At 38.2% G+C, this 18,100-nt stretch overlaps 1 protein-coding gene across 1 annotated transcript in view; it reads left to right on the forward strand.

Moving 5' to 3' along the window:
* Window positions 1-14,019, forward strand: part of LOC145268698 (uncharacterized) — a 30,646-nt gene extending 16,627 nt beyond the window's left edge. Inside the window, exon 2 of the mRNA XM_080124227.1 lies at window positions 12,870-14,019. Coding sequence (XP_079980353.1) covers window positions 12,906-14,003 — 1,098 coding nt within the window. The 5' untranslated portion in view covers window positions 12,870-12,905 and the 3' untranslated portion in view covers window positions 14,004-14,019. The remainder of the gene's footprint in view (window positions 1-12,869) is intronic.
* The last annotated feature ends 4,081 nt before the right edge of the window (window positions 14,020-18,100 follow it).

The following is an 18,100-nucleotide window of genomic DNA, read 5'->3' on the forward strand; positions in this document are numbered from 1 at the left end:
AGACACTCTGTCAAAACCCTCAATACTAATGATTACTACAATACTATCTAATTGATTACTGTACACGCAATAACCCTTATCCCTGAGTGGCCTTCGGGCCTTGATAAGTGGTGACCTCCATGTAAAAAAAAAAAAATAAATAAAAAATAATTATATTTGGGTTCAATACTAGCCCCTTCATACTGAACTTCATATTAAAATTCCATGTAGAAAAATATGTGAAGGATTCAGCTTCGCATGCTATTTCCAACAATTTTTCCATGGATAATCTTGTCACCATCAGTTGTGATGGAGAATCCTTACTTTTTTATAACAATGTTTGCAGTAGATTGTTAGAGGCAGGATTCGATCTGCAATTCTAACTGCTCTAAGATACAAGATAAAATATTGGAGGATGAAACTATTTCATCTCCCTTCCCAGCCTTTGAGAAGGTATTGGGATACCAATATGATCCTCTTCGAGATACATTCAAACTCTCTCCCACTTTAGTCGACCTTGGGGTTAATACCAAACGGAGGATTTTTTTCGCAAATATCAGGAGTATATGATCCTTTATCATGGCTTCTCTCCGTCATGATACAGGGGAAGATCCTTGTCAGCTGGATCTGGAAAAACAAGTTGTCTTGGGATGAGCGGATTCCTGAAGAGCTCATTAACCTGTGACAAAACCAAGGATCTAAATAATTTGGGGAAATTTGAATTTCCCAGGCGTGTATTGTCTGAAAATCGTTCTGTCAAATTTATGTTTCTGTGACGCGTCGAAAAACGCGTACGGACTCACCTTGTATGCGAAACAGGGAGCTAAATGTTCCCTGTTGTTTACAAAGGCCAGAGTGGCTCCCATTAAGGGGGAGTCACTTCCCACTTTGGAATTAATGGCTATGTATTTAGCCCTTAAGGTAGCCCCTCAGATTTTGGATGCTTTGTGAATTTTTTTGTAGTTTTTTGATACATTACGATTTTCGGCGTGTCAATTAAGTACATAATACTGCTTTTGTTTAATACTATATATTATATATATTTTTAAATCGATCTGTTGACTGTATCTTAAGAAACATCATCGATGGTGAAGAACAGGCTGATGGTATTGATGACATTGCTGTCCATTCTGTTAGAATTTGCAGACAAGGTCAGAGTAAAATCATGACAAGATCCAATCCAGACGAAAATTTTACTTTGAGAATCGTCAAAAAAAAAAAAATGAACATACACAGTAGCATAGACTGGAGGCTGAGTGCCACCGCTGCAATAACAAAACCCACCATCAGAAACAATTGTGATAGGATTGGCCACTATGCCCAGTGCTGCCACACGAGAAGGCTGCATGAAATTAAACATAGTTCGGATGACTGAAAGTGACCAGAGTGCATACCTTGGTGTCCTGATGATATCAGAGATCAGTACGGATAAACCTTGGCAAACCGATATTGCCATCAATGAAGTGCCACTGACTCTCGGGCAGATGTGACCGCAATTCCTGAACACATTTACAAATTAAGGAGGGACCTACCAGACCTCTGGGACACCTACCAAATCCTTCGTTGTCCAAGATGTATTCCACTCAAAGTATCTGGAATGATCAGTGCAACTTCTTTTTTTTTTTTTTTTTACAAAGGCATCACCACATTATCAAGGCCCAGAGGCCACTCAAGGATAAGGGTTAAAGAGTGTACAGCAGAAATTGGTCAATATAGTAATCATTAGTAATGAAAATTTGGTAAATTTAATAACTTATATGGAACGGCTCATCAAGAACTTATTTACTTTAGACTTGAACACGACCATATTGTAGTCAGCCGGAAAGCAGGAAAACGGAAGACAATTCCACAGGCGTGCAGTTCTAAGAAAGAAGCTTTGTTCATGGAATCTACGTTTAGGTTTAGGCACAGATAAAGAGTGGGGGGAATTATTGATAGTGTTTACAGCTAGACGAGTGTTTCTTGTGAAAGTTTGGCGAGGGGGGACCATAGATTGAAGCTCAGTTGAACACTTTCCATGAAAATAACGATACATCAGAGACAAACTCGCAACATCTCTTCTGTGAGATAGAGGTTGCAAGGAGGAGAAAAGGACATCTCCTACGAGGCTACTGTCTCGCATAAAGAGCTTTCAACAGAACAGCGGATATTTATTATCCCCAATCTTGAGGAGCTGCTGTTAGGAAGACAAGCCATCGAGGCACTTAAGCTTGTAACCGTCTACCCAAACTTACATACCATCAGGAGCCAAAAACGACTATTTGATCCAAAAAAGGAAATGCCTGGCCTATTCACATTTGGGGAGGAATATAACATACTGTTACACCCGGATGCGAGTCCATAATCAGTACCCACGCCACAGCGCATACTACTACCCTTGATGGAGAAAACACAGGCAGAACTCCTGAGAATGGAAAAGCTGGGGGTCATAAGCAAGATTGACAAACCCACCGAATGGTGTTCCCTTATGGTGGTAGTACCGAAACCAAACGGGAAGATTAGGATTTGTTTAGATCTCACAAAACTCTCAATAAGTACATAGAACGTGAACTCCACATGCTCCCCCACGGTTGACCACTTTTTGGCCCAGTTAGGGGAAGTAAAAATCATGAGAAAATTGGACGCCAACAGCGGATATTGATAGATTCCACTCTCATCAGAATCCTGTGCGCTGATGACCTTCATTACCCCATTTGGACGATACCAATTCAACTGTAGCAGAAAAAAATAGAACTCTTTTCTTGTGCGTCAGTGCCTCCCCTGACTGTGCGATATGACACATACTGACCAATCAGAGGCATAGCGCAGGGATCTTCCTTATCCCCTTAAGGAACTATAACTGCTTCCGTCCCGGACAAGAAAAACTCTTTCCTTTTCCAGCGAGACGTCAAAGAGAGTAAACCTGTTTCCTCACTCTCTCTCTCTCTGCCTACATCGGTATCGACGATCCCCACTTGGGAATAACTACCAGGCAAAGGCAGACGAGTTCTATCCCAGCTATATCTAAATGGCATCTCGCCTTACTTCAATAAACCTTTTCCTTGCAAGTTTTACAAAGTCGTTTGTTCGTTTATTCAGTAGCTTGTGTTGAAATATTTATTTTATTAGGGAGTGCCTGAAAAGCATTAACTCCACTCCCTAAACAACCACCTCCCATTTGGTATTTCATCAGCTAGTGAGATTTACCAGAGGCGCATATTACAAGTACTAGAGAATTAAAAAGAGTTTACGTATCTGGGCAGCAACATAGTTTCCACAGAGAGAGATATCGGAATTTGCATCTCAAAAGCATGGACCGCATTGGATGGGCTACATTCAGTATGGACTTCGAGACTGGCTGACAAACTGAAAAGGCAGTTCTTCAGGGCAGTGGTAGAATCTGTCCTTGTTTACGGTGCTACAACCTGGACACTCACCAAAAGATTGGAAAGAAAACTAGACGGCACATACACCCATATGCTAAGAACAATATTAAATATATCTTGGCAAAATCATCCCACGAAGCAGCAACTTTATGGCAATCTACCTGCCATATCTAATACCATCAGAGAAAGACGCCTACGATTTGCCAGTCATTGTTTGAGGAGCAAGCATGAATTGGTGAGTGATGTATTGCTATGGACTTCACGACACGGACGCGCAAGCAAAGGACGACCTAGATCCACGTACATCCAACAAATAGCACACGACGCCAACTGTGAACCTGAAGATCTGAGGCAACTGATGGAAGACAGGAAACTCTGGAGAGGAAGAGTCACATTGGTCCGGACAAGGAGCCCGTCATGATGATGATGAGAGAATTAAATCAGAGCAATATGCATGCAAGATGACGTGGAAAAATATGATGATATGGAGAAAAAGATCAACAAGAACATGATGCCCAACTAAAAAATGCACAAAAAAAAATTCAGGCTGCTGGCATTACATTCAACACAGAAAAATGCAAAAATATCCAAATCATCAGTGAAATGTCTTGGACATCTACTTAGTGCTGAAGATCTGCGACCAGATCTGGAAAGGGTCACTGGTGTCTTCAAATTGAATATAGAAGCACCTTGTTTTTTTTGTTTTTTTTTCAATTTTTATCTTTGATTTTACAAAATAATAGCTTGCCAACACCTGATGTTTGGTTTAAAAAAAAAAAAAAAAAATCCTAAATATATTCTTATTGTAATGGTTATATTTTTTAAGTCTTTTTTCAAACTTTTATGGTTTGAATAAAGAATTTTTCATTTTTTGGTTGGGGGGGGGGTAAATTTTAACTTTCTTTGCACCTTACTGATCACCTTTAAAATGGCGACTCTTATAGGTTTTCAGGTAAGCTGAAAACGAATATCGCATTTAAATTTGGCACAAACAAGTAGTATTCTAAATATTAAGCAATGTAATTTATATTATCATTGGTGGTGATTTTGTACATGCAAGCGTGCATATTTTTAACAATGAAAACCTAGAATCATTTTACTATTGAAAAAAAAAAATATCAAGATCTTAACTATAAACAATAAGAAACCTTCCCAACCACCTCTAGCTATGGCTAAAGATACATTACCTGAATGTACTTTATTAAAACTCCTCGGCTTAACATTCACAAGAACATGAGTTGGAACAGATACATCGAGAGCATTGCCAAGGCTGCTGCAAAGAAGGTGGGCTCTCTCTCTATCGTGCTAGAAAGTTACTTATGCCTGAAAATATCCTGTACCTCCACAAGATCACCATTCGCCCATGTATTCGGCTACTAGTCTCTCGCTCCTTGACAGGGTTCAAAAGAGAGTCGCAAATCTGATAGGCCCTAAACTGGCATCTAAGCTTCAGCCTCTGTCCCATCGTGGAAACGTTGCATCCCTCTGCCTTTTCTACAAGTATTTTAATGGTGAATGCTCTAATGAACTGCAAGTACTTGTGCCCCCACGACGTGAACACCCTCGACAGACCCGACAAGCTGCAAAATCCCACCCCCACACTGTAGAGATCCCTAGATGTAAAAGATCTTTCTACTCCAGTAGTTTCTTCCCCAGAACTGATAGACTTTGGAATTCCATTCCAGGTCACTGCTTCCCCAACTGTACTGACATGCATAAGTCAAGTGCAACGTGAACCAACATCTTGCTGCCCAAATCCCTACATAGTACCCCAGTAGATGTTTCCCCTGATAGTAGCCCCCTACACCAAAGTGGCAATGTGCCTTGTTTGGGGTGAAAATGTAATAAAAAAAAAATTTAAAAAAATGTATGGAGTATTGTTGTCACATTTGGGTGCATCTGCTACTAGTTTCTCATTCCTGGACAAGGTTCAAAAGCGAGTTGCCAACCTGATAGGTCCTGAACTTCCATCTAAGCTTCAGTCTCTGTCCTATCAACGAAATGTTGCATCCCTCTGCCTGTTTTATAAGTATTTTAATGGCGGGTGCGGCAACGAATTACAAGCCCTTGTATCCATCGACGTAAATACCCCCCGACAAGCAGCAAAGTCCCACCCCTTCACAGTAAAGATCCCCAGATGCCAGAAAGTCTTTTACTTTAATAGTTTCTTTCCCAGAATTGCTAGACTTTGGAATTCCCTTCCGGATTCCTGCTTCCCCAACTGTACTGACATGCAGAAGAATTCCGGTCGATTAATATGTCGGGTTGCGAACAACATACATTTCTTTTTTTGAACGGACATTTTGCTGCTCAGCTCCCTACATAGTATCCCTACTAATTATGTCCTAGATAGTAGCCCCCTACATTAAAGTGGCACTGTGCCTTGTTTAGGGTAAAAATCCAACAAAATAAATATGCTAAACCACACAAAACTTACCCAGGTAGGTAGAAGAGCAACGTATCTTGCTTTTGGTAACATTTAATTGTCATATTTGAATTTTTTACCTTTATTTGTTTTCGTTTCTTGGCTTTTCTTCTAAATCCTTAATTTTTTTTTTGGGGGGGTATGTACTCATCACGGAATGAAGATGTCACATTCCAAAAATTACGTAAATTGATGTAGATTTTTTTTTTCTTATTGAAAATCAATTTTGACGATTTTTAGCAATTGAGTATTTTTGCCAGCCATCGATAATCTCTTCCATGATCCATAGCCTTGAGCCCCTGGAGGGGCATAGGCCATCCACAACTTTGTAGATGCTTTTGTAGCAAGGAATTCTTTTTCAGGGTGAGGGTGCTGGGCCCCATGTTCAACCTTCCTAGAAGGTACTATTACAGTCTTGGTCTGGGTTTAAATGCACAGAAGTAATTTTGACTCTAGCACACAGACTTAGGATCATGTGTGCACCCGGCTTAGAGAAGGGCAAGGGACTATACCCCCAAAAATGAATACTCGGTTGGTTCCCATCAAGCTATCACCTGAATCCAGTTGGGTGTAAGCAAATTTAATTGTCTATCAAATTTTCCCGAATCTCCACTGAAAACGGTTAGAAGCGAAGCGTGCAAAGAAAAATATGAGACAAAAATTCAACACGTAAGAATGAGGAGGCCGGAGGCAGAAATATAGTTATATATATATTTTTTTTTGGGGGGGGGGTATTTTTATTTATTTATTTTTATAAACAAACAAAATAGTCTAGAAATGAAACAGCAAAAAAAAAAAAGTTTGATGATGGAGGAAAAAGGTAGTCGCCATTAATCCCAGAGAAACTGGGGGGAGGGGGGATCAGTTCCGAGATGAAATCAACAGTTTGCCAAAATATACATTTGCGCTGATAAATTCCGGTCGATTAATATGTCAGGTTGCGAACGACATACGTTTCTTTTTTTGGTAGGGGAGAGACAAAAAGAATTTCACAAATCTTTTTCTCACATTCGAATCCAACTTGATAATCACTTGACGAGACGCACAAGGAAGAAAATCCTTTTTCCTCTTCATGTTATTTCTATTTTGTTCTTTTTCTCTTACTTTTCAGCACCCAGTGAAAAACATCCGTCACTTCCCAGACTCTCTTCTTTTCAACGCTTTTGACTTTACGGGGGGGGGGGGGATGGGCCAGAGAAACATAACTCGCGTCCAGTGTCCAACCAAGAATTTCCTTTTCTTTTTTTCTTCACTTCTCCTTTCTTTCTCTCCCTCTCTCCTCCTCGGCTGCGCCCGGTGTCCCCTACATGACCTCGCAGCATCGCCTTACATCAATTCTAAAAATAGCTTCACCTTAGCAACGTCGCAATTGTTTGGTTTCTTTCTGCCATGGACTTACGTCCACTGCTCGACTTATGTCCACTCTTGGGTCTTATTTTTCTTCCTCCGGCGTTTTCCAGACCTAGGACCATGACAGTACGTTCAGCGCTTCGCCTTCCCAAATGGCCGGGCTCAATGTTGCTTAACTTGGTTACCTGGCAAGACCCGGTGTGTCAACGTGATTGTGCCATACATTTATAGAGATATAGGTAAATCTCGTTAGTCGAATCAAGTTGAATATAAATGCGTCCTAAACTACTCTCCCATCTGGCACGTCATAGAATTCAGTTTTCTTAAATCTATATATATAAAAGCGAATATGTGTGTATGTTCACTTTTTGTGTATGTCCAAGAAAGGCTTTTTTCCGAGAAGCGGTCGGTCGGCTCACAACTTCTTAACACTTTTTATATCACATATAAATCACAATATCTACGAGTTAACAACGGAGGTCGCCTGTCTATTTAATTTGCTCGACTTTGGGAAGATAAATATTCAACATTTTTCGCTTGCCGCATGTGGATTAGACTTTTTTGTATAATAAAAGCGACACTAATACTGGTGGTATTTTTCCGGTCGCGATCGCCGGAAATGTCCAAAAGCAATCAGATTTGATCAATGTGGAAATATTTTCCTTATATCAGACAATTGCTATTCAATTTGGACAATCCCCTTTTTATGGGGAGCTGGTCCCCCCCCCCAACATCTTGGGGAAAATAAAAATAAAAAAAGCGTTCCCGCAGTAAATGAAATACTACCCCGCAGTCAAAGTTGATTTCATTAAGTCATTAAAACGTGCACCTGCCAATTCTAAATACTTAAATAAATTAAAACGTGTTTCCGTTAGTATTTCGCGGTGGCCCAATGGTTAACGTTGCATTTTTTTTCACACTTTAATTTCCAACTTCGTCTCAAGGGTTCGATCCTCATGCTTACCTATCAAAACTTTTTTTTTTATTTTACCTTCCCCCCCTCAGAGTTTTGATTTGCCCAAAACCACACACACCTCCAAACACCCGGCAACGCCGGGTACCCCCCCCCCCCCGCTAGTAAAACTAATTAATTTATGATTAATTGATGTGATTTTAAGGCAGTCTCTACAACTGTGTTCCCAAAATTAAGATGGTGGAAATGGATACATTTGATGTGAATATGGAACAGAATTCACTAAGCATGAAACGAAATACAAAAGAAACATATGGAAATATTTTATTTAAAAAAATTATTTTAGTTTTAACTGGTGTCGGGGTGAATTATCGAAATCGGAGAAATCGGAACTTTTTGGGGTATCAGAATGGGAAAAATTTGTCCCTATTTTCCAATGCCAAAAACGATTCTCTTAATCGTCTGTTCTATTTGATTTTGTTTTTAAAAAAATCTTCAGCTGTTGATAAAAATGATAAATATTTTTAATCACCAGTCGCTTCATCCGTCGCTTCCCAGACTCTCTTCTTTTCAACGCTTTTGACTTTGCGGAGGCCAGAAAAACATAACTCGCATTCAGTGACCAACCTCAAAAAATAAATTCTTGACAAAAAAAAAAAAAAGTGTAGATAATCGTACTGATTGTAAAATTTACCTATGGATTTGTGTTCATTACTTTTACTTAGCTAAACACGGGTATTTTCAATCATAGTTATTTTTTTTTTTTTTGTGAGTGGTGGGGATGCAAATTTTAAAATTTATAAAAAAAAAAAAAAAAAAAACCTCCCCATCAGAAAAAAAAAAATCTAAAATGTTTAAAATTTTTAACCTCCCAATCTCTCTCTCTCTCTCTATATATATATATATATATATATATATATATATATATATATATATATATATATATACTAGCATTTCAGCCCGGCATTGCCCGGGTGTTTGGATGTGTCTGTTGAGCAAAGGAAAAAAAAAAAAAAAAGTGGTAGTAGGAAGGCAGGCTCAAACCCGTACCGCAAAGGAGGAAAAGAACGGGATGGGGGGGGGGAACTGACGTCTTTGCTGTTACGACCACCGACAAACCGGAAGTGACTTATGTTTAAATTAAAGCTAGACAATCGAAAGGAGAGGATGACTTTCCAAAATATTGGCAAAAAAAGCAACCCCCCCCCCACTGTAGAAAAGTGCCCAGTTGAAGGGGAAGATATTGATGTTTTTAGCCAATTTTTTTATATTTGTCGTCTGAAAGGTCGAATTTCAAAACGATACTGATCTTGGTAAAATTTGTCACCTCTGTCAAAAGTTTTAGGCAGACATGCAAACATACATACATTTATATATTGGTAACTAAAATTTTTTGACTCAAACCGATTAAAAAGCTTGCCCTATCTCTGAATACCCTTTATGTCAATTTTAAATGTTTAGACCACAAATTGTCTAACTATTTTGGTAGAGACCGCAGCGGTCAATTTTTTTTTTTTTTTAAACTTTGACCATTTATTGTTTTGGGCTCAAATTAAGCTATTAAGTTAGATCCATGTCCAAAGAACCTATATCTAAAATTTCAATGGTTAGACCCAAAATTGTCGGAGGAGTTTGGTAGAGTTCTCAAAGGTCAAATCGTTGAACTTTGAACCCTTAACAGCCAAATTTCTGGCTGAAAATGGATTACAAAGATTTTCCCAAATCTCAGTGCCCTGTATATCAAATTTTGCGCCTATAGACTGAAAATCGACAGAGTTATTGCATTGGAAAATGTACACAGACACGTTCACTTTTATAGATATATATATATAGATAGATATGTATAATGTGTATGTTTGTATGTACCGCGCCGAGTTATAGAAATTTTCAGGTTGGTATCTGGGGGAGCATTAATTCACTGGAAGAGATGCACCCGCAGTCTTCGTTAAGTCATGAATCTACGAGAAGGAAACTGATGTAAAAACCTGCGGTCTACTGTATACTCTGTCCTGTGACAGTCATCTGCACTGACAAAGGTTAGCAGTAATACCAAATTGATTGGTTCTACACAAAGCCTTCACCACTATAAAACAAATCATTTGTGTGGATTTCGAACAACTTAGTTGTTGTGGTAGAGCTCATATGTCGAAATTGACAGGAGAATCCATTTATATATATATATATATATATATATATATATATATATATATATAAGAAAATTGAATGAATAAAATTAATGCCCCTCCCTCCCTAATTGAGAAACAAATCGATTATCTGTCTCAATTCATCTTTATTTTATTAAATTTATATAAAAAAAGTCATCCCCAAAATTTAAAATGTTTATTTTTTTTAAATTTCATTCTTTGCGGATATTTTTTCCATATAATTTGCACTAATCATGAAACAAAATAACGCGTACAGAAATATATTGGCAAGTTGAAATGCAAAGCCTTCATTTCAAATTGCCGACATATTTCTTTTACTTTTATGCATGTAAAAAATTAATTTATAGCTTGAAGTAGTTTGATTTTAAGACCTTTTTACCTATCTGCCGATAGCTCAAATGGTAGGGAATGCGGCTGGAGTGCTGAATGTTTTAGTTTCGATTCTAACTGATAACACCCAAGTCTTTTTTTTTTTTTCAAAATCTGTATTATCCCTATATATATATGAAATGAACTGATTTTTCCCTTCTGATTTTGACCTTAATAGGATTGAAAATCAAGAGATTACATGCAAATGTAATATGCACAAACTGCAGCGCATTATCTGAGGTGTGTTATTGGCCTATTATCTCTACACTTCCTTGATAATCGTGGATTTCTATATTTTTTCTGGTGAGAGTTCATGGCCAAAATCGGTTAGAGTCAATGGAAGTTGTAAAATCTTTTCTCTCTGTTAAATTCCTCCTACCACCGCTACCACTTACACTGTTGCAGATTCGTTCACAAGGGACAGTACGAAGAAACCCCGGTTTGGGGTCGTAGTTGCTTAAAAAAATAATGGAATGGCATTTTAACGTTCCTTTTCGTTCTATGTTTTCTACTGGGTGAAACGCACCATTGGATTTAAGCGAATCAAAGGGTTATTTATGCCATTTTTTTCTTCGCTTTTCACTGTGTTTTTTGTTTTCGTTTTTCACAAAACGTCCATCGTCTTTCTCCCTGATTTATGCTTTTCGTTTTTCCGATTTCCTTTTTAAAGAAATTTTACGTTTGTTCGCTGTTTTTTTTTGGGGGGGGGGTTACAGAAGTTTAACATCGTTTTTATTTTTATTTTGATATTTAAACAGGGTTATTTCTTCACTTATTCTTTTAAAAAAAGATATTATATTCGGTTTATTGGAAAGAGCATAACATTTCACATTGACCCTGAAAATATCGTAAAAATAGAATTAATAGAAAAATTTTGATAGATTTTTAAAGTTTAAGAATTGAAAAATACTGAACTCGTAACATTCAATTAATTTCATTACTATTTTTTTTTAAATATTTCTATTACTTTTTATACAACTTTAATAGTTTATTTTGGAAGTATAATCCATAAAGAAAATAAACAACCCACTTTTAAAAGAGAAATTACGAGTTTTTTATATTTTATTTGCAGTTTCGTGTTAGGGGTGTCAAAAATTATGATACACCTAGCTCAGCGCCTGTCCAAATTCATCTTGAATTGTTGCCCTGGATGCATCTATTACCTCCCTTGGAAGTCTTTTCCCAGGTTCAGGGATTATGATTGAGAAAGCTTCCCTCCTTCGGTTTAATCAAAATCCCCAATGAAATAGTTTCTTGTAGGATCCACGTTAACCTCTGTCTGGTGCAGGAGTTAATAATAGGGCCTGAGGTATATCATAATGCTTATTGATGAGCATGTATGCCAAAATGAGATCAGTGTAATCGTTGGCGCTCAAGAGAAAAAAATGTTAAGCTTTTTAAATCGGCTTTCATAGGGCAGATTTGATAGCCTCCGCACCATTTCGAGTAGTTGATCTCTGAACTCTCTCCAAATCCTGGATATCATATATTAGAAGAGGGGGGGGGGAACATTGCCTGCCAAAAGGTGCTGGACTGAAGGAGTAAATTAAAAAAATATCTCTTACAAAGTAATTTGTTTTTGTATTGAACTATGTAGCACAATGTTACTGAGTATTTATTAGTACTTATTGATTCATCTCATTTGGCTCAGTTCTATATTTAAAACTAGCGGCTATGCCATGTCGGCACACACAACACAGAGTCAGACACAAAATCAAGTACACTCAACATCGTCTTACCATCAACGCTTACCTTGTGAACTCGGAGTATGAGAAATTCCCATATGCACAAAACAAAATCACTGAAAAGCAAAAATACCCTAACTCAGGGTAAGGATAATGAGTAAACGTTGGATAAAATAATTACGAACTTGCCAGAATTTGAACCTTGAATCTTCTGATCCATAGTCAGATGTGTTATCCATTTGGCCACAAGTCCTGTCCGTATGCCGAAACATGTTACTGCGACACAGTGCTAAATTCTGTTGACATGGGCAGGTAACTTTTTCGAGAATTACACAAAACGGCCCAAAGACCCTTATTTCAGGCTTTTTGTGAGTGTGTGTTTTCTTTTGTTTTTTTTTTGTGAGTGTGGTTTTTTTTTTTTTTTGTGAGTGTGTGTTTTTTGTTTTCTTTTGTGAGTGTGTTTTTTTTCGTTATGAACCATACATAGATAAAGACAATCTAGGGACTCATACCTTTCATGGAAACACACACACAGAATTTTATTAATAGTATAGATAAAATAAACACTATTTCCTTGTATGAAATCTATTTGTAATATTTTTTTTTTTTTAATTTCAGATTGAATCTCCTTCTCTAGTCTGTCGGACGTGTGCCATGGCAGAAGAAAGGGTTGATCACCCAGTCATTTTGGATGACCCTTTTTCTACTAGTTTAATTGCTTCATCTCAGGACTTTCAGTTGATAGAACCTGCTATTAGTTCTGAAACCAGTTGCCCACTCAAAGCTTTTGACAACACCGAGACCCTGCGATTGGCCCCAGAAGACATCGGAACCAAAAAGTCCCTCCGATGCCAGATCTGTTCAAAAGAGTTTAAACGGAACTTCCACCTGAAACGCCACCAGCTGACTCACACAGACCATCGTCCGCACAAATGTGACCAGTGTGAAAAGGCCTTTTCTCGAAGTGCCGATCGAGATCGCCACCAGAAGACGCATGGTAAGCAAAAGAGAGAGCACGTTTGTCCAGTCTGTTGCCGCGCCTTCCTAACTCCGACCCACCTACACCGTCATGTTGCTACGCACGAGGGTAAGAAACCCCATCGATGTCAGCTCTGCGATCGCTGCTTTTCGCGACCCTTTGAGCTAAAACGACACAGCCAAATTCACAGCGGCAAACGACCCTACAGCTGTGTGCTGTGTAAGAAGGCATTTGCGCGACGTTCAGATCTTCAGCGGCATCAACTGACACACTCTGGCTCCCGTCCGCACACTTGTATAATCTGCAGCAAGTCCTTTAATCAAGCTTCCCACCTGAAAGCCCACAACCGAACACACACGGGCGAGCGTTCGTTTACTTGTTCTGCATGTCCTCGTGAATTTTCTGATCGCTCGCAGCTGAAGCGTCATGGTTTTGTACACAGCCAAATCCGGCCGTATTCCTGCAAAACATGCAGCAAACGATTCTCGTGCCAGTCAGGGCTGCGTAGACACGCCAAAGTCCATACTGCGGAGAAGCCATTTGTTTGTGCTGAGTGTGGTCGGTGTTTTTCAAATCGCACGAACCTTCAAATTCACTCGTCTTTGCATGCGGATTTGAGGCCGTTTGTTTGCGAGCAATGCAGTAAAAATTTCACGCACAAATCTTTGCTAAAAAGTCACATGCGTCGCACGCATCGTTCAAATTCTGATTTTTCCACAAATGACTCTTCAAAATTACAACCAAAATCTGTTTCATTGGATTTGCAAAGTTAATAAAAATAAACATTCACTTCTGCTTTTTTTTTTTTTTTTTTTTTTTTTTTGGTATAAGAAGCATTTATCAAATTAAGTGAAAATTTTTTTTTTTTTTTTTTTAAACTTTATTCCATAGCAGGTATGTACAATATAATTATTTTTCAATATTTTCATTTTTTTAATGTCATGATTAACCTAAACAAGTACGATTTAAAAAAATTTGTTTTTTTTATTTTTCATTGTATTTTTTTTTTTTTTTTTTTTCATATTACAAGTTCCAGTGGTTTTCATATTTTATTTTCATACTTGCAAGCCCATGTACTCCCCCTCAACAGCTGCCAGTGTAACAAACTAAGGGAATAACCCGAAGTCACAGGGAGCAAGGTCTGGAGTATAGGGAGGATGAGGAACTGTTTTGATGCGCATCTCAGTCAAATAGTCTGATCTTCTATGAGCACCCTTGGAACAAACTTTGCACAAATGTTTCACATCTTCAGTTCCTTGTGAATAATTGTGTGTACAGTTCCCACACTGACATCAAACTGTCCACTTATCGTCTCTATAGACAAACGATGGTTCTTATCCATGAAATTCTTTATTTGGCCAATCAACTTTGGTGTTCTAACTTCCTTACACCTCCCACCCATCTCATCATTCCTTGCAGATTCCTTTATGCCACAAAAAAACTGATGCTCAATACATGCAAGTTGGTCCAAAAGCAGTCTGGAGCAGTCCATTCGTTTCTGTAGCATTTTTTTTTTCCAAGTTTAAAAGAGAATTTTATTGCATATCCTTCTTCCAAAGTGTCCTCACGTCCAGATTGCATTTTATACTGTACTAGCCTGGGTGCCTGGTGTTGTCCAGGTGTTTGGAGGTGTGTGTTGAGCAAAAAAAAAAAAAAAAAAAAAAAAAATGCTCAAACCCGTACCGCGAAGGAGGAAAAGATGAAAAAAAAAAAAAAAAATGACGTCTTTGCCGTTGCGTCCACCGCCAAACTGAAAGTGTTGAAGGTTTAATTAAATCAATCGAAAAGAGGGGATGACTTTTGAAAATATCGGCGAAAAAGTGACCTCTCATTGCAGAAAAGTGTCCAGTTGAGGGTGAAGAAATTAATGTTTTTAGTCCATTTTTCGATAATTGTTGTCCGAAGGGTCGAACTTCAAAATGATACCGATCTTGTGAAAATCCGTCGCCTCTGTCAAAAGTTTTAGGCAGGCAGATATACAAACGGACAGGTGAGATTTCTGTTATAGATTATTCATTAGATTTTCTTTTTAGTGAAATTGGTTTGCTTAAATCTCATTCTTTTTAACCATTTTTTTTTAACAAAAAAAAAATGGTTAAAAAGAATGAGATTTAAAAAAAAAAAAAAAAAAAAAAATACACCACACTATTTTCACACCTTTCCATTTAAAAAATAAAAAAAATTTTTTTTTTTTTAAATTTAGAATATTTTCGTGTTTTCCATAAGAGCTCCGTGGGCCAAGAATCTAGCCCGCGAGCCGTAGTTTGGAGACTCCTGGTCTAGAGGATCGATGGCGTCACATGACTGATATTTGCGGAAAGTATCAGAGTTTGAATTTTATCTTATTTCTTTTTATTCCTGTGAACCCATGTGGGCCCCTCCTCCTCTTTTGACACTGCCAAAAGAGAAGACGGTTGACAAGAATTACAGTTAGCAGATCAGAAGCATCAGCTTCTGATCTGCTAACTGTAATTGTGACAGACACAGCCTCGACAGAATGTAGATTAGTGTGTAGAGGATTGATAGTGTCACATACACACCAAAAGTGCAACTGACATTTGAAAAATCTATCAGAGTTTGTGTGTTATATTTTATTTTGTACTTGGGGATCCCTCCTTGGCAGTGGCCAGGGTGAGAGATGACAACACTACTAAAAGAGAAGACAACGGAAACCTGGCCTGGTGGGAGATGTCCTTTTCTCTTCGCTGCAACCTTTATCTCACAGAAGAGATGTTGCGACTTTGTCTCTGCTTTATCGTTATTTTCATGGAAAGTGTTCGACTGAGCTTCAATCTATGGTCCCCCCCCCTCGCCAAACTTTCACAAGAAACACTCGACTAGCTGAAAACATTATCAATAATTCTCCCCACTCTTTATTTATTTATTTATTTTTTTTTTTTTTTCATATTACAAGTTCCAGTCGTTTTCATATTTTATTTTCATACTTGCAAGCCCATGTACACCCCCTCAACAGCTGCCAGTGTAACAAACTAAGGGAATAACCCGAAGTCAAAGGGAGCAAGGTCTGGAGTATAGGGAGGATGAGGAACTGTTTTGATGCGCATCTCAGTCAAATAGTCTGATCTTCTATGAGCACCCTTGGAACAAACTTTGCACAAATGTTTCACATCTTCAGTTCCTTGTGAATAATTGTGTGTACAGTTCCCACACTGACATCAATTATTGTCTCTACAGACAAACGATGGTTCTTATCCATGAAATTCTTTATTTGGCCAATCAACTTTGGTGTTCTAACTTCCTTACACCTCCCACCCATCTCATCGTTCCTTGCAGATTCCTTTATGCCACAAAAAACTGATGCTCAATTCATGCAAGTTGGTCCAAAAGCAGTCTGGAGCACTCCATTCGTTTCTGTAGCATTTTTTTTTCAAGTTTAAAAGAGAATTTTATTGCATATCCTTCTTCCAAAGTGTCCTCACGTCCAGATTGCATTTTATACTGTACTAGCCTGGGTGCCTGGTGTTGCTCAAATGTCCAGGTGTTTGGAGGTGTGTGTTGAGCAAAAAAAAAAAAAAAAAAATGCTCAAACCCGTACCGCGAAGGAGGAAAAGATGAAAAAAAAAAAAAAAATGACGTCTTTGCCGTTGCGTCCATCACCAAACTGAAAGTGTTGAAGGTTTAATTAAATCAATCGAAAAGAGGGGATGACTTTTGAAAATATCGGCGAAAAAGTGACCTCTCATTGCAGAAAAGTGTCCAGTTGAGGGTGAAGAAATTAATGTTTTTAGTCCATTTTTCGACAATTGTTGTCCGAAGGGTCGAACTTCAAAATGATACCGATCTTGTGAAAATCCGTCGCCTCTGTCAAAAGTTTTAGGCAGGCAGATATACAAACGGACAGGTGAGATTTCTGTTATAGATTATTCATTAGATTTTCTTTTTAGTGAAATTGGTTTGCTTAAATCTCATTCTTTTTAACCATTTTTTTTTAACAAAAAAAAAATGGTTAAAAAGAATGAGATTTAAAAAAAAAAAAAAAAAAAAAAAATACACCACACTATTTTCACACCTTTCCATTTAAAAAATAAAAAAAATTTTTTTTTTTTTAAATTTAGAATATTTTCGTGTTTTCCATAAGAGCTCCGTGGGCCAAGAATCTAGCCCGCGAGCCGTAGTTTGGAGACACCTGGTCTAGAGGATCGATGGCGTCACATGACTGATATTTGCGGAAAGTATCAGAGTTTGAATTTTATCTTATTTCTTTTTATTCCTGTGAACCCATGTGGGCCCCTCCTCCTCTTTTGACACTGCCAAAAGAGAAGACGGTTGACAAGAATTACAGTTAGCAGATCAGAAGCATCAGCTTCTGATCTGCTAACTGTAATTGTGACAGACACAGCCTCGACAGAATGTAGATTAGTGTGTAGAGGATTGATAGTGTCACATACACACCAAAAGTGCAACTGACATTTGAAAAATCTATCAGAGTTTGTGTGTTATATTTTATTTTGTACTTGGGGATCCCTCCTTGGCAGTGGCCAGGGTGAGAGATGACAACACTACTAAAAGAGAAGACAACGGAAACCTGGCCTGGTGGGAGATGTCCTTTTCTCTTCGCTGCAACCTCTATCTCACAGAAGAGATGTTGCGACTTTGTCTCTGCTTTATCGTTATTTTCATGGAAAGTGTTCGACTGAGCTTCAATCTATGGTCCCCCCCCCTCGCCAAACTTTCACAAGAAACACTCGACTAGCTGAAAACATTATCAATAATTCTCCCCACTCTTTATCTGTGCCTAAACCTAAACATAGATTCCATGATCAAAGCTTCTTTCTTAGAACTGCACGCCTGTGGAATTGTCTTCCGTTTTCCTGCTTTCTATAATATGGTTGTCTTCAAGTCCAACGTG

The sequence above is a fragment of the Euprymna scolopes genome, chromosome 44 (genome assembly GCF_053919585.1).
Source record: "Euprymna scolopes isolate OS-2025 chromosome 44, ASM5391958v1, whole genome shotgun sequence".
Lineage (NCBI taxonomy): Eukaryota > Metazoa > Mollusca > Cephalopoda > Sepiida > Sepiolidae > Euprymna > Euprymna scolopes.